Below are 26,582 nucleotides of genomic sequence, written 5' to 3'. Positions count from 1 at the left end.
AGTTTTGGATTAGATTTAATTAGGTTATTTTGATGTATTCATTCTCTTTAGATATCTTAAATTGTAATTTATTTTGTTAGTTTTAATTATTTTTGATAAAATTTAGTATTTCTTCAAAATCACACTATTTTCTTTTAATTTTCTAAAATCTGGAATATCAGTCCTCTAATCTTCAGTAGAACGAACCTACTTACCAATCTAAAGTATATTTTTAATTTTAAGTTTATATTTATTATTTGTCTTTTTAGAGACATCTTTACACAATGAACACTAGTAGACAACAAAACATATGTATTGCAGCAGTAGTTTAAGCATGTTGTTAAGACCCTTGCATATTATATCATCACAACTTATAAGCAATTTGATACTCTATAGATCAAGTAAAATAGAGTTTCATTAAGGTTATGGGATATGTTTTGCTTTATAGATCAATTTATCATGTTTCTTGTTACTTCAACAAATATTGTTTAAAGAGAGTTCATAGTAGGGATTAGAAAATCGTCAAAATTGAGTTGAAACTGATGAATCAATCAGAGTCTAATTCAATTAGACTAAGTAGAACTGAGTTTACTATTTTAACAGTGATTCCAAGTCAATCCAAAAACACAATTTTAGCTTTGGATAAAGCATAGAGATTTTTTTTTTTTTTAGTTTGCATCTTTTGCAAATTTAAAGTTCTAGCTATGTGATTAATTAAAGTTAAAAAGGTTGAACACTGTTGTATTGTAAACTCTTTTTTATCTTCAAGGAAAAGTAGATTTCTTTTCCTTTGTAAAAATCAATTGGCCTAACTCATCCTTGAAAATCGACTTTCTAGGAGAGGGTTACCCCCACTTTATACATTGCATATCCCAACCTAGGCAATTAGGGAATAATGAGCTTGTAGTTGACCCAACAGCTTCTTGGTCTCTGCCTCGTCTTCCTTGGCCCGAGCTACCCTAGCTTCTATCCACATTGGTTCAAGCTGAGTCGTTAGGAAAGAGTTGAGGTCAACTTCTAGGTGTTGTTCAAAATTGACTTTGAGGAACCCCAGCTTAAGGTCTTACTACTTCACTTTCTTTTGGAGGTCTATCAATTCTACGTCCCTTCTCCTTGTAGCTAGCAAGCTCCTATTGAAGATAGGCTTGGGAGCTTGCCAGTTTCTTATTCTTGGCCTCAAAGGCTTCATTTGCCTTAGTGAACTAAGCCAAATCCACCTCTATCTCTTTTTTGGCATCCTTAGTGACATGAATAGAAGAGGTTAGCTCGACTTGAAGTAGAGCTAGCTTCCTATTGTATTCCTTGGTGAGGGCAATTGCATGGCCCTAAGTTTCACGCCACTTTAGGAATGCCAAGGATTCGAAGATTAGTAGGAAGTTAGATATATACAGTAAGAGTAGAATGTTACTTGGTAGAGGCTTTGGGTAAACTTCCCAAAGGCCAGATCAGGATTGGCCCGACTAACAAGCTCTATGTCCTTGGGAGGAATGAAGTCGGTAAGCAGAGAGGCAGTAATTATAGGGTCATTCACCCCATTATTTTTGTTGTTGATCAAGCCAATCCCCACTATGAAGTCGGACCGAAAGGTGTTGTTCTCGTACCCACCCTAGAGAAGTGTTTCGTTGCCCATCCAGCGGAAGGCTAGGTCTTCAAGGGGGGTCTTGTAGTCACCAAGGCCTTCTTGTTCTAGATCTTCTAGGATAGAAGATGGGCTTTTCCTTCTAAGTTAGCGCTTCTTGCACTGTTGAAGCTGAGGGGCAGAGCTGACTTCCCTATTGGTATCGAAGCTCTGTACTACTTGGGCAAGAGCCCCTTCAGGCAGCTCGATAGCAGCTTGATCAACATGAACCAATGCTAGTTGCTCAGCCCAATAGCCAGTGCAATGTCATGAGGAGGCAGATTCCTCTTCTTCTTCTTATTGTTTCTTGCTCTCCTCGCCAGGGGATGGGGTAGCCTTGATGGAATGCGAAGAGGAGGGAGAAGTCCAAGAGGTCAATATTCATAATGTCGAAAGGGGAGTTTGGTGCAAGGGAAAAGGAAAGTAAAGGAGAGGAAATGGGCAGTAGAGGAGATGAAGAGAGAATTATAAGAGTAAGGGGTGAGGATGGTTACTTTGCGATCTGCTCGGCTTGATTAGCAAGAGTATGTCGTGCAAATTGTCAAGATAGGTTAGAAAGAAGAAGGTAAGTATGTTCTCCTTCGATCACCCATTTTGTCACTTTCGTTTGGGCTTCCATTGCTACCTCTTTCCTCTTTCTAGTGGCTCTACGCTGTTCTTTCCTAGCCTTCGCGACAGAAATGACACAAAAATCTACAAAAAACGCTAAGATCAGATCAGACTAACTTGCTCAATCAAAGTGTAACAAAAGCACGTATTGTAATAAACTACAAACATGGCTTACCCTGAAAGGTTTGAGGAACTTTAAATCCTTCACGAGAGACACTAGAGCTAAACCCCCATTCCTCAAAGATGATTAGGGGGTCATCATTTGTCAACATAGGGAAGAGATGGTACAAGTGCAACAACTGCACTTTTGGAGAACAATGAGTAGTACCCAAGGTGCTGGGAAATGGCCTCAGGTTATACATAGAGAGGAAGTCATTGGAGGTTATACCTAATTCCTCCACCCTCTCTATTAGGCGGTAAAAGTTGCCTGGCATTTGGTTAAAGGCCTTATTAATTTTGTTCAACACCTCCTTGACGAAGGGAGAGAGAGAGAGGGAAGCTTAGGCCAGCCCTAATTTGACTGAAGAATGGAAACCTATCTGCTCGGTAAGGCAAGCCTGATCCAAAAATCTGCATAATTTCGGAATGCACCATATTGAGGCTTAAGATATAGGAAGAGATCTCCCAAAAATCTTAAACTCAATCTCAAAAAGTCATATTCCATTTAGGATCCTTAGAATCAGGGGCTTCCTCGTAATCAAATTTCAATTAAGAAGGAAATCCTGATTTGAAAGAATGAAGGAAAAGGGGTCTGAATTTTTTCTGCTTTTTAACTATTGTCTTCTCTACAACTCTAACTTGAGCACCGGAGGATTATTTGCGATTATATTTCACGAATTTCCCTTAAAGCCTCGAAGGATTTTGAATAAAGATTGCATGTTGTTAATTCCTCTAGGATTGGATGTTCTCAATTTGCCAAGTAAATCTTAGAGAAGACCAAATAAAAAAATATGAATCATAATGTTTAACTTAGATGGAAATGTCATTACAAAAAAAAAAATCCATTTTGATTGCTACATTCCTAGTTTGTCAACATGATCAATGAGGCACCATCAACAACAGTCGTGCGCTCTGTTTATTGAAGGAGGGTCCTTCTTGAAGCTGCCTCTCCTGGTGTTTGTGAAAAAAGTCCACGATTTCAATCGGATTCCAAAATACTCTTTGAGTAAGTCTAGACTTACTAACTTGTAAGATTTCTTATCTTACTAGGTTGTGGAGCTCGCCTAATGACATCTAAAATCATGATCTAATTGAGTATCTCCAAGCCTCTAAAAGAAGGTGATCGGTATCTCATGGGACAACCTTTATTAATTCAGTCCATTGTGAGTCCATATCAACTCAACTCAGATGAATATCGAGGCAACTTGGCTACAAAGCTTGTTAGAGGAACACGTCGTATTAAAAAAAAAAAATGTTGACACATTCACCAAAGCATATCACATACTAGTCAAGGTGATCAAGAATGCATCATTGCTAGCTACGCATCTAATAATGCATCCTTGAGGGGGCATTTGTAGGCACCAAAATTTTGAGGTGACCTTTACAAATTTTTATAAATAAAAATCCCTAATTTTATTAATGGGCCTCAAATCTAAATTGAGTCCATTAAATGGGAACGTGCCTCTTACAAGTCTGAGTTTTGGGTTTTCGCAGATAAAGCCCATGATCTATATAACAATCAAAGTGATCCAGACATTAAGTATTGAGCTATACACTCAAACAAATGAGTTTGACTCAATAATGATCCATTAAATCCTTAAAATTGGATTTGAACAAATTTAGCCTTTTAAATAAATCAATTAAACCTCTTTAAGTTGGGGGTATAATTGGAAAGCTAAATTACCTTTAAGTGTATAAATACAAGAGCCTTTCTCATTGAGAAGGGATCTGGATTACTTTCTCTCAGAAGACAGAAGCTCTCCCTCTAGAGAAGAAAAAGCTCTCAAGCCCTCCTTTAGAGACAAAACAAAAGTTCTTCAAAGATCCGAACTCCGACTAAAGAGAAGATCAAGCATAAAACTCTTCTCCAGAAGCCAAAAAAAAAAATCTTCTTAACCGATAAAGTGCGGAGCCCGGAGAGAAGAAAATCAACATAAGCCCTTATAGAAGATCAATCACAAAGCAAAGACAACGTCCAAACAACTTTCTCAGCCGATAAAGCGCGAAGCTCGGAGAGAAGAAAAGCTACATACATCATCATTATTTTGTATTTGATTGTTAATCAGAGGTAACATTGAGATCTATATCTCTTTTTCATCAAAAATTAATAAAATCATTTGCGATCTTATTTCACGAATCTCGAGGTAGATCCGTTGAAATTTATTGTCGACAAAGGACAAGGGAGTTACTTTAGCTCAGTAGAGAAGAGTCGAACGAGGAATCACCAGATTCTACCTCTACAATTAATATTATATTGTCAATGACATTTCTTTGTTGGGCTTTTTGACTGAAATCATTGATGGTCGTGTGTTTTTAGTGGTAAGATTTGATAATTGGTGCCTTGATATCTATGTTTAAGATATTGAAAACCGAACCAAACCAAACTGAACTAAGGTTGGTTCGATTCTAAGGGGTAGTCAATTGGGTTCCGAAGTTGTAAAGCCGATCAAATTTGGTTTTGTTCCAATTTTGCCCCCACACTCAACCATGTACACCCCTACTATAAACCATATACACCCTAGGGGTGTCAATGGGTACCCATTTAATCGGAACCAAAAACTCCGGTTCCGATTTTCTTTTTATTGGAACCAATTAGAGCCAAGTCTAAAATGGAACCAAACCGAAGTTGATAGGTTTTAACCAATGGGTAATCACGACTATTCGGAACCGATTTATTTTGTCATTCCTTTCCATATTATATATGATTTAAGGTATTTTTTTATTTCAAAATAAATGCATGTTATATAAAATTATTCAATTTCTCATATAAATTATCGATTGGAGCTTAAAATGAGTTATTCTTTTAAAAAATTATTACTTTTAACTAAGATAAATTTTTAGTTTTGAAAAAATCATTAATTTGTATATTTAGTATTATAACTAAGTGAATAATTTTGTTAATAATATATTAAATTTTTGAAAGAAATTTTTTTTTATAATGATTTGAAATACTTTTTTCTTTTCATTTGATTATTGAGAATTAGAATCAATGAGTACCCAAGATTTTTAAGGATTTTGATTCCATTTATTTTGGATCTGGTCCTGAAACTAACAAGAATCAGAACCCAACTAAATATAATGATTATAGTTTCAAGTTCATTAGGAACCAAACCATAACCGACCAATTGACACCGCTAAGTGCACTCATACTACCAATAATTCGCCATGTTACTGAAACCTACCGGCACTAGCATACTATATTAATATGACACGTGGCGTTATTCTATATGAGCGAGTTGGTTTTGCAAATCTACTCTCAGAAGCGTAGGATACCTTAAGTCGAAGTGGGGAAGATAGTGGGAGCGGGCACAAAACCACCGCTGACTTTCCCTTAGAATATGTGGTCCCCGCGTAGAAATCTCCACTTTCGCGCGTAGGAACACACTCACATAAGTGGCAAAATTCTCAAATCTGAAAAACTATAAAATATAATAAACAGCAGAGAATTTGATGGATCAACGTCTCTTCCATCTTCATGATCCTCTCATCTCTTCTCCAAAACCCTAAAAAAGATGAAGAATTCAACTCTTAGAAGCTTCTTCAATGGCGGATCTCAACGTTTCTTCTTCCTTTTCGCCGTCTCATTCATCCTCTCTGCCACGCTCTTTCTCCACTTCAGATCAAACTCTGAATCAACAGATCTCAATCTGGTAAGTTTTGATCAACAAATCTCTCTTCTACAAGATTCGTTTCTTCTTCTACTACTGAATTTCTCCTCTGTTCTTGAATTAGGGTTTTCGATCTGTTACGCGTCGATCCGTCCTCGCACTCAAATCAGATCCTTTAAAGCCACGTATGGATCAGATCCGAAAACAAGCAGACGATCACAGATCTCTGGTTCTCGCTTACGCATCTTACGCTCGAAAACTCAAGCTTGAGAATTCGAAGCAGGTTAGAGTTTTTGCAGATCTCGCTCGTAATTACTCGGATCTGTACTCCAAATCGTCCTATCGTTCTCTCTTTGATCCCGAAAGTCTTTCGATCGATGAATCTTCTCTTCGCCAATTTGAAAAGGAGGTCAAAGAGCGAATCAAGGCTACACGACAGGTGATCGTGGAAGCGAAAGAGACCTTCGATAATCAGCTTAAGATCCAGAAACTTAAAGACACAATCTTCGCTGTTAACGAACAGCTCACAAAGGCTAAGAAACAGGGGGCTTTCTCGAGCCTAATTGCTGCAAAATCGATTCCTAAGAGTTTGCATTGTCTCTCCATGAGATTGATGGAAGAGCTGATCGCTCATCCAGATAAGTATTCAGAGGATGATAAATCACTTCCTCCAGAATTGGAGGATCCAAAGCTTTATCACTATGCGATCTTCTCCGATAATGTGCTTGCAGCATCCGTCGTTGTTAATTCAGCTGTGAAGAATTCGAAAGAGCCTTGGAAACACGTTTTCCATGTTGTTACAGATAAGATGAATCTTGGATCAATGAAGGTGATGTTCAAGATGAAGGATTATAATGGAGCTCATGTTGAGGTGAAGGCAGTTGAAGATTACAAGTTCTTGAACTCTTCTTATGTTCCAGTGCTTCGTCAGCTTGAATCTGCAAATTTGCAGAGGTTTTATTTTGAGAATAAGCTTGAAAACGCGACCAAGGACACAACAAACATGAAATTCAGGAATCCGAAGTATTTGTCGATGTTGAATCACTTGAGGTTTTATTTGCCTGAGATGTATCCAAAGTTGCACCGAATCTTGTTTTTGGATGACGATATTGTTGTTCAGAGGGATCTAACAGGGTTGTGGAAGATCGATATGGATGGGAAAGTGAATGGGGCAGTCGAAACTTGTTTTGGCTCGTTTCATCGGTATGCTCAATACATGAATTTCTCCCACCCTTTGATTAAGGAGAAGTTTAATCCTAAGACGTGTGGATGGGCTTATGGGATGAACTTCTTTGATCTTGATGCTTGGAGGAGGGAGAAATGTACAGAACAGTACCATTACTGGCAGAATTTGGTAAGTTTATACCTCTTTTTTTCAAAATTCCTAGTTTGAGAAACAATTGAACATGCATGGTTGTTGTTGGTGTCAATCTGCTCCCATCCAAATTTTTGGGAAAGATTGACCTCAAACAAATTTCCTATTGTTTGAATGAATCCTAACCATCTTATTGAGAGCTTCGTGAAAATACGCTAAACATGTGCAATGGAACAAAATCACGAGTTACCAAAAAATAACTTATGAGCAGAAAACCAACCATAGATTCTTGATTTCAAAACATTTTACCATATTATATATTCCATTCATAATAATCGAATGTAGGGCTTCTCTAATACTTGCACAAATGGCTCTGGTGGCTCAAATCGAAGTTGAGATATTTGAACTGTTGTGCTTTTATTGTGAATAGTTATGAGATTCCTCACATTTACTACATAGATTCTCCCAATATCCATTAGTAAAGAAGTCACTTTTTTTCTGTTCTGGAAGAGATGACTCATAGTAACGAATTTAACAAAAAAGAAGAAAAAAAAAAATAGTTTGTGCACCAATGATCTTGGAATAGGAGAGACAAAGACCTTTGGGATAATTAGATCCATGGGCTTTTTATTCCTGCTGTTCCAGTATGAATTAAAAGCCCTACTAGCCAAAGTGAAATCTTCCCGTAAAATCTTCACAATATGGGGTCTAAATATATCCTTAGGAGACCATAAGCCACAAGGGATTACATACCATAATGAAATTTCAAACATCACAGAAACTGAATACAATACATAATTTAATAGTGTAAACTTTCTGCTGTGGTTCTTATATTTTAATTAGAAAGTAGAGTTAATTATCCAGAAAAAGTTTTTTTCTGCTACTCTGAAGCAACTTTTGTCATCTAATACACCGAGGCAAAGTAGAACTGGAGCTAAACAGCTAAGTAGGTGTTGAATTGGCTCTGAAGAGAGCTTGCTGCTCCAACGAGGAGCTATAGGCTCTCTTTGGAGCATTTGGATATGGGCTTCCAGGTTCCCATCAGAACTAGAAGCTCTTTTTAAAAAAAGCAGCCTTCAAGTTTCTGTATAATAAGTGACAACTTCTCTGAAAAAAATCAGCTTATTTAGAAAATTAGTCCTCTTGACCTGTTGTCTATCATTATACTGTGTACCGTCTCTAAGACTTGATCAACCCAAGGATAAGACATTGGATATCTTCATTTTTGTTGTTGTTACTTACTTTTTCTTTGTTTTTCTTGTTTCTGCTGTTTTATTGCTTTTGCTGTGTTTGTTAATTAGATATTCTGTTATATTGCAGAATGAGAATCGAACCTTGTGGAAATTAGGGACCTTGCCTCCTGGTCTGATCACATTTTACTCCACAACCAAACCTCTAGACAAATCATGGCATGTACTTGGTCTGGGCTATAACCCAAGCATAAGCATGGATGAGATCAGGAATGCTGCCGTTGTGCACTTCAATGGGAATATGAAACCATGGTTAGATATTGCCATGAACCAGTTCCGGCCCCTTTGGAAAAAATATGTTGACTATGATATGGAATTTGTCCAGGCATGCAATTTTGGTTTCTAGAGGAAATTGTTCATAGTTGAAGCCCCCTCTATTTAGAGCTCTGCATGGATATACCAACTTGTCCTATCAGTCAACATTTTGTGAGTTATATTGCAATTGTTTACAAAAATTCCAAGTATTCTTATTCAGTGTTCTAGAAATTTACCTGTTTTATCCAATTGTAGTATTCCTATGTGTTTTATGTAGTTGGAACTCTTTTTTCAATTGTCTATATGTCTTTTGCAAATTAGAATGTGATGTATGAACAATGCCATACAGAGTTTAGAAAATCTGCTCACCATAAACATGCTTGCTTAATCTCAACCCCCTCCCCAAAGAGAAAAAAAACCATTGAAGTTCAAGAGTTTGGTTTCTCATGCATATATACACCTAAGTCGAAGACTGATTTTGTCTTGAGATCATCCCCATAAAAATCAGTCCAATTTGAAATTATTTACCTTGTGAAATATATAGTTAAAATTAATAATAACATAGCGGTCCAGAATCTTTTAATTTGTTATCCAATTTTTATAGCACTTGACGTTTCAGATTTATTTAATTTTACTCAAAAAAATATAACCCTACTGTAATGGTCAAGGACGTAGCCTTTGTCTAGGTTTCGGGGTTTGTCCAAGGCCGAGCTAGGCCTATCCAGGGTTAGTCATGTACCTGTGTCCTTTTATACATTTGTCCATTGTAATTGGGCGTTTTGTGGCATGCCTGGCTCATCCTGTAGATGCGGTATGACTTGTCTCAGCCTTTAATGTTTCCTTCTGAAAATGGGTAAAAGACTTGGTTTGAGGGAACGAGTATTTTAATGTTTCCTTCTGAAAATGGGTAAAAGACTTGGTTTGAGGGAACGAGTAGAGACACAAGCGGAGTGAAGGCACAAGCCTACTAACAAGCATTACCTAGGACGCATATGAGTGTTGTTTAGTTCAAGCAAGCAGTGTGCCTTGATAGTATTCATGTAATGTGTTGCCCTGTAACAAGTCCAAGTATAGTTTGTTCCATGTAAGTTGCCATCAAATGTCAAAAAAGTTGTGTTTAGAGCGTTTTTCAGTCATCGTGCTTCCATGTATTTTGTGTGGAGGGTTTCCTATTTTACTTACAGGTCATCATCTATAAGTAACACACCGTTTAGCAGCACAATGAGCACAAGTGTGAGTGTGTGACAAGTGGTATCAGAGCAAGCTTCCGAGATCCTATAGTTCATCAAGAGTAATGCCGAGGTAGTTAGGCAATGTGGACTAACCAACACCAACAGCAAGATAAACCCATAAGGAACATATTGAAGCACAGATGGTCTATCTTGATGGGATTGTTGACAGCTTGATGCAACTTGGCGACCACTTAAACAATGTGGAAAGCGACCATGCGGCACAGATTGATGCAGTGACCCTAAAGACACCTGAGGCAACTTGATATTCCTCTAGAAGCAATTAAGCAAGCTCACGGTGAAAGTCAACCTTGTAGTTAAAGCCATGAGGTCAACAATCCCTGCCATGGGTAAAAGTTGCTGGATGTGCGCAAACAAGACATGAGCACACAAGGGTGCTTGTGATGCAAAGGAATTGGAAAATTTCTTATTTGATACAAAATAGTACTTTTGCGTCATGAGACCATATTCAAAGGAGGTGAAGGCTACTACAAATATGTTGAAACAGAGAACATAAAATACAAAACAGAGAACGATCATTGTATGGTCAACATTTGGGTCAACCTGAAATGCAAACTAGATAATCAATCTCTTCCCAAGAACGTGGAGTTCATTACTCATAGAAAGCTAGGCAACTCCCATAGTTCACCACTGTGCATTGAGTATGTAGAACAATTCTCAGTGCTCATACTCGATATCCATACTATGTCTAAGGACTAGTTATTCTACTTAAAAAGATTCCATGGACACAACAGAGCAGTTAATCAATTTCACTCCAATGGATGGGGCAAGAAGGATGGTCACCATTTCTAATTGAAGGAATAAGGTATGGAACCTAGCAAAACCAAATGTGGGGACACCCTACTCATGGTTCAAGAAACTCCTCCCCTTAGGGTATGGAGCCTAGCAAAACCACATGTGGGGACACTCTACTCATGGCTCAAGAAACTCCTCCCCTTCACGTACAAACTACACCTCATCAAGCCACCAACATCGCAAGCCTTTCAAGTGCATCCTTGGAGTGATCCATCTAAGGTATTCAAATGCCTTCAATGAGTTTTCTTAAACGCCTTATAGACGTGGATTTCCTATACTGCCAAAGCAGTCTCCTGTGCCATTTGTAAATCAGTTACCCATATGCTATCAAGTGAGCAACACCTTGATGAATAACTCATTGATCAAGTAGTTAATTAGCATCATCTTCGAAGAAACTTGTAAATATTCCAAGTAGAGTGCAATAAGTGGTGAGAGTCTGTAGGTTGTGTGTTGGATACCCATAATGAGCAACAGCTCCTCGAAGCCACCCACGAGGGCATATCCTCACTTACCTGGTGTGTGTGATCTGTGGGCATTGCATGTGCCTGGGGGAGGGACCATAAGCCTTGGTCCAGGCCTTGGCTCATCCGATCCCACTAGTTAGATGTAAGTTGGGATAAGAAAAAAATAATACCGAGTACTAGTACATAATGATGTAAAGATGACTATAATAATTTACCGAAATTGATTGCCTATATTTTTTTATTTTTGGTATAAGATCCTTCAAAGGGTGGGTGGGTCAGAATTGTCCAGACTGCAAGTGCCTGAATGATTTAGCAAAAGCGTCTGAATCAATAGATTCAATAGGTAAACAAGCAATAGCTTGAAAGGAAATAAAGCATAAAATTAAAAAGTAATTAAGAGAGAAAATATAATTGAATTGATATATTTGAATTATTGAATTTCATTTTCGAAGCTCCTCATATAGATAACTTCAATATAAACTTAGAAACATTCGAAAATATCAAAAAGTAATTTTCCTAACCTATTTATAATATGATAGACACTTTCTAAACCCATTATAATTCAATTTGGACACTTCTAAATATTTCTAATAATAGCTTAAAAAACAAAAAATAAAATTATAAAAAAATAGAAACCTAAAACAAAATTAGATATTAGATAAAATAAAAACTTCCTAAACTTGAAATAGAAACTAATCAAACAACTTCTAAAACTAAAATAGAATAAATACATAGGACTAAAATCAGAATTGGATCGAGTATGGACACAACCAAGTCCAACCCGAACTAGGCTGGTAAAACCCAAGTTGACTAGGTTTGATTGAGTCAACTCAGTCTGAAAATTCTGGTCTTTCTCAATTAGATGTCCTACATCACTGAGTCATTTTGTGCTTAGACCCATAACTTGATTGGTTTGACAAACTGGAAAGCAACTTTGAGATCATGGGTTCAACTCTAGCTTACCCATAAAATAAAATAAAAAAAACCCAGAGTCATTTTTGGAACGAGACACGCCATGAACACGATCCCCATTTTTCTTCTTCTTTTAGGTTAACAGTTTTGCAAATAAATAAATAAATAAATAAAATAAAAAAATGTTTAGATACCAAAGTGACTCATTTGAATCACCTCAATAGATACTGAGATTGTAAAGTGAGATTGAAAACAATGGGGTCAGAACCATAGTTATCATATTTCTATGGATCTTGATCAATGAATTAGTTGTGAACTGATGAGCTTTTATCAAAGGGTTTTTTTCTAAGCCAAAACTTTAAGTTGCCCACGTTTTAAATGGAGCTTGATTGGTAAACTCATGCCTCATGATAATGAAATTCTTAAATCTAACTATTATAATTTATCAAATCTTACTGAAATTTCTATGTAGAATTCACCGGGCCATACATATAAATTAAGGTATAACAAATTGAAGGAGATTTTTTGGATCTCCCACCCCTCGAAATACGAGTTACAAAGATAATAAGTATTTCCTTGAAATATGTGTTACAATAACTGATTAACTTATCCTCGAGATACGAGTTATAATTGATTATCAACCCAAGTCATCTTCTCCGATGTAACTTCTGAGTTCTAGTCGTCTATTCTAATAATGCATTAGGATTTCCGGTCACAACCTGATATCGCTTTAACTTGGTGAGATGTCGGCTAAGGAGCCTTCGAGGATCAAGCTAGATCTTAGATAAATTGTGAGGCAAGAAGAAGAAAATAATTGTCAAAGTGTTTTTTGTGTGGGTTTGCCTTAAGTTTGAATGAGAGATGCTTCTCTATTTATAGAGTAGTCTTTTAAGGGATGATTAATAACCTAGTTGTAACCCTTCACCCATGTTATCTAATATTTATGACAATAAAGGACCTTAATGACATTGAAGACTCACTCCTTTTGATTCTTGTAAATTTTATGGGGCATGGTCTTAATATGTAATTGGTCAAACTTGATGATTTTTTAATTTCCATTTTATGTATTTGCAACTCTATCGAGCACCATATATGTTTTACCTTGGTAGTAGAGCATCTTGTAATTCCCTTTTCTACATGTGTAGTTTCACATAATTCTCTTAGCTTATCAATTTCCTCAGAATAATTCCCAAATGTAGTAAGAGGAGTAGTAATATTAGTAGTAATAATAGTAGTAGTGTCAACTACTGAGTAAGAGTAGGAGAAGAAGAAGAAGTAGTAGCTATTAAGCAGGGCAGGAGAAGTGCTAAGCAAAGCAAGAAAAGAAGAAGAAGTAGTAGCCGCTGTTGCTGTTGTCAAAACTTGGTAGAATCACCTTAGTGTTTGGGAGAAGGTTGGATGATGTAGCAAGGGGTCGGCTTCTTGAGGAGATCAAATCTCTTTTAGATGAAAATGACAAGAGGTTGGTTCCTTGAGAAGTCTAGACCTCATTCAGATGACAATAACATGGGCTCGGCTCCTTGAGAAGTCTGGACCTCCTTGAGGTTTGGAAGAGTGAAGGGGTCGACTCCAATAGGGAGATCAGACCTCCTTAAGGTTGAGAGGAGATGTGGGATCGACCAATATAAAGGTCGAACCACTTTGGGCCATGGTTAAATGGTTGGATCTCTTTTGGCGGATCCGATTGGGGTATGGGTTGAGCCCATGATACTTGGTAAATCGGGTTGAACCATATCCTAATGCCTTGATTTGGCAACTTTAGTAATCCCAATGAGCGACTCTTTTGGTTCCTACAATGCCCCCTCGTAAGGCCTTGGATCTTGATGAGATCCAAGGTTCTAAGAGTAACTCTCATTCATTGGGATTAGCAAAGGTAGGTTTAGCACTTTGTTGACCTTTTTGAGTTGAAAATTGCCCCCACGTAGCTCGTTTGAGATGAAATTTGAATTGTTGACTTGTCGTCAACCCCTTGAGTTGGGAGTTGCCTCAACGTAAATTGATTAAGGTAGAACATTGGTTCTTAGCATCATTGTAGTGCCTCGCAATGCTACACAAATCCCTATGTCAAATTTCTAAGTACGAGGTGGTTCCTAGAGACTTCAACATTGATTCCTCAGTTTATATTAGCATTCCACGACACAACTACTACATACTAAACCAAACACAACATCTTGTATATATATAAATTGAAAATATAGTAGTGGAAACCAAAATACATCGAACAACATAGATAGATCAGAGTGCGGAAGGGTGACAATGTGCAGGATTACAAAAAGTATCCCCTCTTTAACATGGACCTATAACTCAATCCAAAAACTACACCTTCTGGATGAACTAACTTCTAGTAGGTATAACCCCACTGCTCACTAGGTAATGGACTCTGGTTGTTGATCCGACCAACCAGATACTCCTCGTTTGTCGGCTTTATACCCGTCTCACCAACTGTAGGCTCTAGAACTAAAAAAAAATAGGAAAGGCAGGGTGAGTAACAATGGTTACCCAATAGGTTCATAAACAATTCCTACTAATAACCTTTTCTAACATGAACGAATAAACATACTAAATTATTTCAAGACATGCAAGGTTTTACGAAACAACTACAATTAACTGGTACATATAATTAAGGGTGAGTAATTAAAATTTTAAAACTCACATTATATCAATCAACTGTACTTACTATAATATTTTCTTTCTTATACAAATCTAACTGATAGTACGTAAACATTAAAACATGCATATCTTTTTATATATCAAAATAAGACAATAGATACAGAATACATAATGGTGTAGTAGTGGAATTAGAGAGTTGGGATTCACAAGTAGATCGCTTCCAATCGGGACATGATGTTACAATACTTTACTGGCTTTTAGTTCCTGATTTTATGGCCGGTCGCTGTACTTACCACACTTAGTTGACCATTTATTCAGCTCAAGCTGGCCTTTTGAAGTGATCGTAAGCAATGAGTTTCTTTTTGATGTGTCAAAACGTTCAACTACTCTAGATGGTTAGTGATTACTGACCAATCATCTTCGTCTATGCCTATCAGGTGTGCATGTGATTCTCATTATACAACCTCATTCGTATATGACCACCTTTACATTATAAGTTCACTAGTAAAGATAAAAATGAATGAATCTGGATTCCAATTATGACTCCACTTTCATACGCGTCCCATACCACATATGAACTTGGTTGTCCCTATTGTACATCCTAAGATAGTACATCACTTTGGATGATATAACGCACTATCCATTCGGGCATTCACAAGTTCTTTAATAGCTCACAAATGAGAAATTAACATTACAAATGAGAAATATCTCTTTAATATATATATATATCATTTTTCTTTGAAGACAAATGAGAAATTAACATTACAAGATTGCGAATGAATATCCAATTTCCTACCACGCAACAATGGCCCTTTTCTGGTTTCGTCGACAGTTTTTCGATATACAATCCCTTCTTTGTATAGTTCTTAAAATACGATTAAAACACACCAAATACATAGGTTTAACATGAATTTAAAAATAAAAACAAAGAATTTCTATGATTTATAAACACAACACACATTTGATAAAAGTTCTAGATGCAATTTTCAAAATCTACGGTTATCAATAGGAATTGAGAGTTTCCTACCGAAGTTTGTGATTGTCGAAAGTGAAGAAGTAGCACGGAAGTCAAAGATTGATAATACAAAACTTGAGATTGGACTAACTTGAGTACGAAAAGAACGTGTTGGTTGCGAAGCTCTCTATGATGATGCTCTCCCTTATTCTACGATGATGAACGACTTTCCTTCTAACTAGAGGAAGGTCCGAGTGGGTGGTATCGAAACCCATTCGCTAGTTTTTGGTGAGAGACGAAGAGAAAGAAAGAAAGACAAATATCAAAGGTGGTTAGAACGTGTAGCGCGTTGACGTCGATAACTTTCTTTCTTATATCGAGGCTCAAAGATGATTCGATAACGATGAATCTTTATGAGAAGACGGTGGAAACCCTTGGATTAGAGTTGGCTGGTATTTTTGCTTTGTTTGATAAAGAAGAGAATGAAATAAAAGAAAGTCAACTTTCTTTTATAAAAGGGACTGAGGGCATTTTTGTTATTTTTCATTTGTTTCTATTTTTGACGATAACTCTAGACTCAAAAATCGATGAATAAATAGTTTATTATTTATAATTTTTCACCATGAACCTAATGGTGTGATCGAATTTTATTGATTCTCGCTCTAACAAAAATTCACCCTTTTACGTCTCGCCTGACACAAAATTCGAGGTTTTTGTATCTTTTTCGTCCAAACTCGACTTTGAGTGTGCTTACAGGCTAAAGTATATTTTCAGCCATTTTAAATCCAATGACTAAATCAAATTTCATTGAAAATGAATAGAACGAAGTAAGTGTTTTATCCTAAGTCTTCATTTTAAAAAAATTTGAAAATTTTACTATTTGATTTCCTTGAGATATGAGTTAAAAACTCGGGGTATTACAGTCATGCTAACTTTTTAAGTCAGGGGATGCCCCCATGCAATTCAGTTAAGAGTGGAATTCAAAATTCTAGTTATATATTAGGTATCATGTTGACTTTTTGAGTTGGGAGTTAGTGGCTCCATGCAACTCGGTCTGGAGTGAGAACTCTTAGTCTTGCTAACTGTTCGAGTTGGGAGTTGGCGATTCCTTGAAACTCATTTTAGAGCGATAACTCTTTGATTTTTAGAGTGTGGGCTCTTAGTACATGGATTATTTTGTTTGAGAAGCATGGGCTTCCTTCTTGTTGGGGAAACGAGGACTAGTTTAAAGGTGATGACCCTTTGATTAAGAAGTAGGGGCTTCTTGGAGAATGATGGCTATTTGATGGAAAAGCTATTTGATGGAGAAGCAAGGGCTCATCAGAGAGCGATGACTCTTTAAAGAGAAGAAGGTGCTTCTTAGAGAACGAGAGCTTTTTGAAGAAAAAAGGGAACTTCTTGGAGAACACAGGTTCTTCGAAGAGAAATGGGAACTTCTTGGAGAGTGCAGGATCTTTGAAGAGAAGCTAGAGTTTCTTAGAGAGCGCAGGCTCTTTGAAGAGAAGCGGGAACTTTTTGGAAAACGAAGGTTTTTGTTTTTACAGTCATGGTGACTCGGTTCCACGTCGACTATGGAGCTATGGGTCTTCAAGTTTATAGTCATGGTGACTTGGCGCTATGGGTCTTCAAGTTTATAGTCATGGTGACTTGGCGTCACATCTACTTTAGAGCCGTGGCTCTTTGAGTTTATAGTCGTGATGACTTGGTGTCACGTCGACTTTAGAGTTATGGCTCTTCAAGTTTATTGTTGTGGTGACTTTACGTCACATCGACTTTAGAGTTGTGGCTCTTTGATTTTATGTCTTACTGCCGCACTATTTTGTAGTGGGTCTAACTGCTATACTAAGATATAGGTCTTACCACCGCACTAGAGTTGTGGGTTTGACTGTCATACTAAAACGTAGGTCTTATTGTCGTACTATGTTACTAAATTGTGGGTCTGACTGTCAAACTAAGTTGTAGGTCTTACTACTTCACTTTTCTTAGAATTGTGGGTCTGATTGCTATACTGAGATGTAGGTCTTATTGCCATACTATTTTATTGCAGGTCTGACTGCCATACTAAGATGTAGGTCTTACTGTCTCACTTTTTGATAGAGTTGTGGGTTCGACTGTCGTACTAAAATGTAGATCTTACTGCCTCACAATTTGATAGAGTTGTGGGTCTGATTGTCGTACTAGAAAATAGGTCTTAGTACCTCATTTTTTTTTATAGAGTTGTGGGTTTGTCATACTAGAATGTAGGTTTTACTGCCTCACTATTTTACCAAGCAAAACATCTTGGGTTTAGAAGTCTTAACATTGGTAACTGTGCTGACTTTTCGAGTTGGGATAATTCTGAACAACTCGAGATTTAATGGAGTTTTCACTCCTAGTTGTTGGTTAGTCACATTGCCAACCCTTGGAACTAAGTTGGCCACAGTTGATCATTCATCCTTTATGGAAGTTTTCTTTCCTTAATGTGACTCAAGATATTATTTTCATAGTTTTTTTAGACTTAAAGAGTAAAAAAGAAGGATGAATAATTTATCTTTTCATAATAAAGGGTTATCTTAACTATAGTTGTTGTTTCTCACTTTGAGTGAGCTTGAATATTCAATTCGTTAGAGTATTGAGAGGATGAAATTTTTTAGTCTCTTACTATTGTTTAGTGGTGTTTCTCCTACATTTTGAGGTAGTTCTACTGCTTCTTCTTGAGTTCACCTAGATTTTGTGTACATCATGATCATCGATCAGAAGCATAAGAACAAGAGTATTTTCATGAGATCAATGCATTCCTTCCAAATGTAGGTAAAAGAAGACGAATGATTATTCTCCTTTTGACAATGATCGAGTCCATTGTGGTTGATGCCGAATATGATAGACTTCGCTACATAGAGTGCCTTCTTGATTAGGTTCTTCCTTTAAAGTTATTTTGTATGGTTCATCGAGAAGAGAAAAAATCTGAATCTTTTCTTGTATTGGCATCTTTTGTTCCTTGATGAGTTGTCATTTTTGACTTTGCCTCTCCATCTTGTTCTATTTGTGGAATTGGAACACTGTCATTCCCTTGAGGTTAATGATATTTTTGCTATCGGTTTGATCGGGTCAACGAAAGTCAATGGGGATAGACCTCATCTTGTATTTTATAGGAAGAAAACACTAATATCGCCCATTTTGTAGGGGGTTTACTAAATTATCCTATAAAAGATCTGTGTCACACTTAAAATATGATGAGTCAAGAGCAAGATTGGAACGTTGATATTCAGTAAAACAAGGAGGGTTATGTCTGAATCACCCTTTATTGTTATTACTTATTACTAGGGATTATAGGATTTTTGGAGAAATTTATGTCATTGAGTTAAGATGGCACAAATCGCGGTAGAAGGAAGAATGAGCACAAAAATTACTTGATGCTTAAGCACTTCACTTCTCAAAACGGTAAAACATGGCCCTGTTTTTATTGAGAAAATAATTACAAATTCCATATTTTCAAAATATAGTCTACTCTTGAGAAGATATAACCCCTTTTAAGATACACTTTTTAAAATATTACCCTTAAAATAACCTCCCATATACTATTTTCAACCTTGGAACCGTAAGGAAAAAAATAAAAATTTCAACCCAAAATTGCATCTTTTTCCATTATTTCAAAATCTTATCTTGTCTTGAGGTTTAAAGGTTGAAGATAGTCAAATTTTTATCAAAGAGGTATAATAAATAACTGGTTTTGAGAAGAAAAATCAAGGGCCTCTACGTAGAGATTGTGGATGATGGTATTTGGGTCATTTTCTATTAATTTATGAGAGAAGTTCAAGATGAAAGGGCATGTCAATGGTTTGAAAATAGTTTAATTTAGTCAAAAAATCCCACATTAATTTAAAATATTAGGATTACACCTTCTCATGCAAAATACCAATATTAGGTTTACCTCCTTGATTGAAAGTAAATATCTTTTTTGTTTTTAATTTTATTCAAATTTTTTCTTTGTACTTTTAAGTTTTGAAAGGTATTTAAAAAAAAAAAACAATTATGTAAATTTCTAAAAAGAGCTACGTTGACTACTTTTGGTCAACTGTAAACCCAATATTGCATTTGGCATGGCTTTAAACCTAATATCACCGATTTAATAAGGGATTTTCAAAATTAACAGTAAAAATACTAGAAGGTATATCAAATACTAGAAGAATTTAATAAGTTATTATGCCAAATTAGGAAACCAACACCCCAGCCATCTGAATTTCGTGGAAAACCTCATATTCAAAGAAAAAATTCAAAAAATAATGTACTGTGGGCTTGATTCAAGGTTTTGAAAATGGACGGTTGCCAAACTTTTACATAGGTCCCAAATTTAAAGTTACCGTTCAATAGTGAAAATTAAATTTTTTGAATTATTTTTTTGTTCAAAATTCATAGAATTTTGTTCTCCAGAACCTTGAAGCATCAGAATATATTTTTGGATGCCACAAGATGAACCCAAGGACCTTTAGTAAGACGTACTCTATTAGATATTCACAAAAGAGTCCAAGTAGCCTCTTACTAAGGATTTCACCCCTACTAATGATTTGGTGCTTTAGCGTTGTAGAGGATAAAATTTTATGAATTTAAAAAAAAAATATTAATCTGAATAGTTATTTTTCAATGTTAAATTTTAATTTTAAGTTGGAGAATTAAGTGGAAGGTATCCATCCTTTTTCAAAACCTTTGATTAAAAAAAAAAAAAAAAAGGTTTTTGATTTTTATTATTATTGTAAGATGTAAATTTTTATTTTATTTTTTATATATATGAAATCTAGAGGGTTATGATGTTGAATTGCTGATGTAATAATCCATTTGAGCTAAGAGACTCTTAGTAAGGCTTAAAATCTTTAGTATCTTAGCAACGAAAGTGTTTCACTTAACATAAAAGACGAGGGCCAAAATTTGACCCCAATTTTTCGGGACAAGTAAGGTAGTGACTTTCCATTTTGCTAACAATGTGAAAAAAGAGGATAAACACTTTGTGTCAAACAAAGTTTGAAGTTTTTCATCAAACAAACGTTTGAGATAGAAAATTATATCTCCTAGTGACTCCCAAAGTCCTGATTTAAAAAAAAGCTTTCCTAATCAGAGTACTCTACCACTTATGTTTCTATTTTCTATTTTCTACTTAAGGATTAAGGAAGTTAGTAGAAAACTATAAGTAAAACTCTCGGTTTATAAACTTTATCATAATTCATAATTTCAACTTCAAATTGTTAGAAATCGAGATTTCAGAAGCAAAAGTAGTGATTAATTGAAGGCTACAATTTGGTTCAGAGATTAGTAGAAGAAGGAAAGGTGATGGAGGAGGAGCAGCAAGTGATTAGGCCTAATGAAGAACAACATAACGAAAAGAGGAAACTAAGGTATCTAATTTTTATTTATTTATTATTATTTGTCTGTTCTTCTTCGTACATACATACGACTGCAAATTTTTGTATGTTGTTTTGGTGGATATGTGTGGTTTTATTTAGAGAGTTACTATTTCCACACCAACTTTTACTAGCACCAAGCCAACTGTGTGCAATGCTTTGGTAATTTTCATAGGAATTGGTGCGGCATTAGTAAAAATTGGTGTGACGATAGCAGCTCTCTTAATTTAATAGAATTTATTTTCTAATCTCAAACGAAGTTTGATACTCTCCACAAAACAGGCGACTGAAATAATAGGATTAGATTCTAATTTTCTAGTGATTCACTTTCTTGGGATTCTTAACCATTCCTTTAGGATTAGAAATTCCCCAGAACTGATCGTTGGGAAATATATTTATCACTTTTTGCAGAGTTTATGGAAAGATTCTATTGCCACACCAACTTTTGCTATGCCACCGCAATTCATATGTAAATGACCAAAGATTAGCACACATCTTGTGGCGGCATTAGCAAAAGTTAGTGTGGTAATAGAACCTCTTTTTTTATTCAAAGACAAAAGTAATCCTGGTTTAACTAATAGTGTATCCTTATGTGGGGTATTTTTGTAAATTGGATATACCCTAAATACACTTAGCCTGGAATTAGACAATTAGGTGAAATCTTGGATTGACTTTTCTCTGGGCCAAAAACTTTTCCGAACATATTGAAAAGTCGAAATATAGAAAATTCTTAGTGATTCCCATCTTTTGATCTCTTTCTTTTCCTTCAATTTGGACTCTTAGTTGCATATTAAAAAGTCGAATTATTAGATGTATATGTCTTAGTTTTGATGTATAATCATGGTTTTAAAACTTGGTTTCGCATCTCGTCTCATCCATGCCAGATATCGAGTGGTCTAGGACGAATTTTCTGATACGTTTGCGACGTCTTGTTCAAAAATTTGAAAAATGAACGTGAGATTTTAAATCTCATCCGAAAAATTGACTTGTTTGTCCATCTCATCCACGCCTGATACTGAGACAACTTGGGCGATACGTCTCCGTCTTGGATGAGTTTTGAAATCCTATCTGTAGTTGAGATACCAAAACATGGCCCCAGTCTCTTCTAAGCGATTAATAGTAATAAAAAAATCACCAAAATACCATCAATTCAACATCTTGCCAAAATCCCTTGAATTTTTTTTTCTCTCTCTCAAAATCCCTTAATTTTGATTTTCCAAAGAAACCCTTCGTCTTCAATTAAATATTTGGTTTTGGTGTCAATATCAAGGGCAGAGCCAGGATTTTGCCCATGTGGGGCAACCAAGAGTAAAATTTTTTTTGTGGGGACAACTAAGAGTGAAAAAAAAAAGAAAAAAAAAACTGTGGGGTCAATTAAGATTGGAAAAAAAAAATTGTGGGGGTAATAGTGGCAGATGTTTTTATCTATCGCTAAAATTTGTAGCAATAGCTCACTAATTCATATACTCTGAAAATTATTGTGGGGGCAAGTACCCCCACAGCCTCCACTCTAAATTTCATCACCAATTGTTCTCTTGTCTGATTTGATCAACTAGATTTTCTCTAGTTTTACATTTAGAAGCCAGACTCCAAATCTTTGGCATAAAACTTTGTTGTTTTTAATTACTTAATGGGACGTTAATAATAATAGGCAATCCACGGAGAACTAGAACGAGAACAAGAACAAGAAAATGATAACAGAATCAAAGGTGTGAGTACCCGTGGCATCATTGATCACGCAAGAACAAGATGGGACCTCGAGCCCGGCAAATGCCATAGAAGGGAACCCGAAAAAGTTAATCTATCAGAAGAAATTGTCCGGAAGTGATTTAGGTGACTTCAACAGGCTTGTCATCCGTCAGAGTTTCGCTGAAGAGTACTTTCCTTCTCTAAAGATAAGTGAAGAAGATACGAATGAGGAAGAATGTTCTTCTAAGAAATTAACCAAGTATAAGAAAGAAATGCTAAAATTCTCTGATAATGAAAACAGATTATGGGCAATGAATTTTGTTTATATTCCAACGAGCAGTAGCTATGTGTTAACAAAAGGGTGGAAGGCATTCCTCTTGCATCATAAGTTACAATTAGAAGATGAAATTCAGATTTATGAACTTGGACCACAACAGAATAAGGAAAAACACTTTGGGATGGATTACTATAGGAAGCCTGTAGATCTGACTAAGACATTTAGATTGTTGGGTCAAGACTTGAACTATAGGTATATGGGTGTTACTGAAATGAATTTAGCTAGTGATAAATTCAGAAGCAATGGTGGCCTCCGAAGAAATCGCAAAAAGAGATCTAGATGATCGATGATGGGATGCATTTTTTTTTTTTGTTTTTGTTGAGTATGCTTTCTAAATATCACAAGGGAACCATGTGAAAACATTATTGTATATGAGAGAGTAAATTAAAGATATGTATAAACAGCTTTGTTAACTATGAATAATAATTTTTGCACCTTTTTTCCATGGTTAAGTGTAAAATATAGTTCTACCAATTGTTGTCCTTTTAACCTTTCTTGTTGTAAATGAGGTGGAAGGTGTTGGTTTTTATTGCATCTAGTGCCCAGTTATTTCATCATGTCTTCCCTGAGGAGGAAATTTGGGAAGCAAATGAAATAGAGATGAAAATAATCCTAAATTTCCACTGATATTATCCCTAAATATGAAAATTTGTGAACATTAATGGATTATCGAAAAAGTTGATTCCAGGATACAATATTGGACTCGAATCCGAACTTTTGTCATAGTAGTTTTTGATGACTGAGTCTACTCACGCTTCTCCTAACACCAAAATATTTGGTAACACTTTGATCCAATCAAAACCTCAGTGGTCATCAATTGCATATTGGTTGGCATCGCCACCATCTCCCTCCCTTTTACTTTTGGATTGTACCAAACCATTATAATTTATAATATTTTGAAAAACACTTTCCTTACTAACTTATTAAGATCTCAAATCTTAGTAAAGGTCGTTGAGCGAAAATGGATTACTGAATGACAATCCAATAACACGGCCCGGCCTCTAGATTTAGTAGAAAAATCTAATATTCAAAAACAAAAAAATTGTGCTTGATCGAAGGTTTTGAAAATGAATGGTCATTGAACTCTTAAATTTAGATTAAAATTTAAGAGTGAAAAATAACATATCAAAGTTCATAGAATTTTGTCCTCTAACATCCCTATAGCATCAGATCATGTTTTTGGATGCCCCAATCAAGCTAAGGATTGCCCTTACTATTATAATAGTCAATTTAGTAAACTTTTCTATCTTAATGGTCCCCTAACCTAGGGGTGTCTACATGTACCTAGAACCAGAACCTAAACAAAATTATGTTTCTGGTTCTTATCGGTTTTGATTTCAGTCCGGGTGTGAGATCCCTAGAATCAAATTCGACCCTACAAATACCCAATACTTATCCGGTACCCATTAGGATAGTTAATTTAATTTTATTTTTTGAATGAGAAAAAATGAACATCTAGTGAAATAGACAATTATGTATAGATTTAACAATTTTAATTTGTAATTCTCAAGTGAAACTTAAGATCAATAATGTGTTGGAGTTTAAAGGGTTGAATTTGAAAATCCTTTAATATTCAATTAGTTGCAACCATATGGTAAATCAATCTATTAACCATAGGATATTTGAATCCCATGTTTGCTTTATGCTTTATACTTTATGTTTTATGCTTTTTTACTTTATTGCTTTATGTTTAGTTGATAGTTTTATTTTTGCCTTGAGTAATTTTAGTCCCACATCGATCAGGAGAAGAATTAATTTGTAATTATTAAATAGTTGTACTTCTAATAGCTTTAAAGTGGATAGAAGTAGCGGGCGGGTTCATGGGGGCCCAAGAGGAAAACCCAAAGTTTCAATTAGAATTTGAATCTACTGGTCGGAAATCCTTAATGCGTGTGCCCGTAGGGGGGTGCAAAATCTCGGATTTACACCTCACGTGGGTGCGTGCAAAGGCCCGTTTTTGCTTTAATTATCAAGGCCCAAGCCCAATTTTATTTCAAAATTCTAGAAGTTTTTTATTCTGTTTTGAACCAGTGTGTATATTCTGAACCAACACAATGTGTTTATTCGGAATAGGTTTATGACTGTTCTAAATAGTCACTTTCTCTTTAATTTATATCCAATGTTTAGTCGGTTTAAACACACCTGGTTTCTCTACTATTTTTTATATCTTACATCTTTATTCTTCATTGTGAGAGCACACAACATAATCAAGTTTGAAGTTACGTTCCAATTTAGAGTACCCTTTTGGATTCATGGCTTGTTGAATCTTGCAGAACGAACGCTTACAGACTGTGGTACCAAAGCCGGGGCGAATTTCGTTTTAGGACAGTGCTTTATGCACGCCTCAACCATTTTTTTTTTTAGGTAATATTTTTCTATTACATTCAATATGAAAATCAAGATTTGTTCTAACTTCTTCTCTCTCTGCCATAAGAAATCAGTACTCGGTAACAACATAATGAAGACTTCAAGCAAATCTAATTTTGAGAATAAAGTTAGAAAAGATCATGGTATGGACCATTTATTTGTTGTTGAAATTGTATAAAATGCATGAAATGGATCGAAGTTCAAGTAGAGAAAATGTAAAATAATTAAATAATTCACATTCTCTTTATATTTTAATTTAGAAGAAGTACATTTACTTCAAGATATTTATTGTTAGTATTTAAGGACTCGTATCGAGTCCTTAACATAGCTACCTAGAATTGGACTCGAAATGATCGAGTCCATAGTGGTAGACCCAAAACTGACTAATCGATTTGCAATACATCAGGTGATCAAGTAATCAAGTACCCATTGACACCCTTACTCAACCTCATATCTATTTATAATGTTTTTTAAATACCCAAACTACCATTTTTCTTATCTTCTTCATATACTTAAGTTTTCCAATGGTGCTTGCAATCATTTCCGACATTTTTTAAGTGAATGAAAAATGAAAAATGATGTACTCGTAATTTTGGACATTTAGATTTATTTCAACAATTTATAATAAAAAATGAAGAATAATATAGACACCCCAATTTGATAGAACAAGTCCGAGATCTCATTCAAATTCATGTATCAAGGACCAAATCGAGAGAATTTCGATAAAAAATGGGAACCACTTGGACCAATCAAAGATGATCAATTTTGATCATTAAAAATTAAAATTTTCTTGGCCATATGGCTTACACGGCTAAACATAGCTTTGCCTGGCCGTACAGATCATATGGCCAAACTACTTTTTGTACTGACCTTACATTTGTGATGTGTAGGCTTAAAATTGCATAGCCTTACTCAAGTATGGCTAAGCATAATTCATTCTATCCGTACCTAAGGTACATCCAATTCAGTTAAGTAGTTAAAGAGCCCATGTGTGCACGAGATTTTTCACAGGAAATAATTCTTTGAACCCCTCTCTTA

The 26,582-nt window shown here is 35.7% G+C and overlaps 1 protein-coding gene across 1 annotated transcript; it reads left to right on the top strand.

Annotated features, from left to right (window-relative positions):
* The first annotated feature begins 5,686 nt into the window (after nt 1-5,686).
* On the top strand, nt 5,687-9,093 carry LOC147382656 (galacturonosyltransferase 8-like). Its single transcript, XM_086428180.1, has 3 exons — nt 5,687-6,015; nt 6,098-7,327; nt 8,609-9,093. Exons 1-3 carry the CDS (start codon nt 5,878-5,880, stop codon nt 8,882-8,884), a joined length of 1,644 nt encoding a protein of 547 aa, XP_086284306.1. The 5' UTR covers nt 5,687-5,877; the 3' UTR covers nt 8,885-9,093.
* Nucleotides 9,094-26,582: the final 17,489 nt, after the last annotated feature.

This window comes from Akebia trifoliata, chromosome 16 (assembly GCF_017979445.1).
Source record: "Akebia trifoliata isolate Shusen 1 chromosome 16, ASM1797944v1, whole genome shotgun sequence".
In the NCBI taxonomy this organism is placed as follows: Eukaryota; Viridiplantae; Streptophyta; class Magnoliopsida; order Ranunculales; family Lardizabalaceae; genus Akebia; species Akebia trifoliata.
The sequence above is the reverse complement of the archived record's forward strand: the minus strand, read 5'-3'. Positions and strand labels throughout refer to the sequence as shown.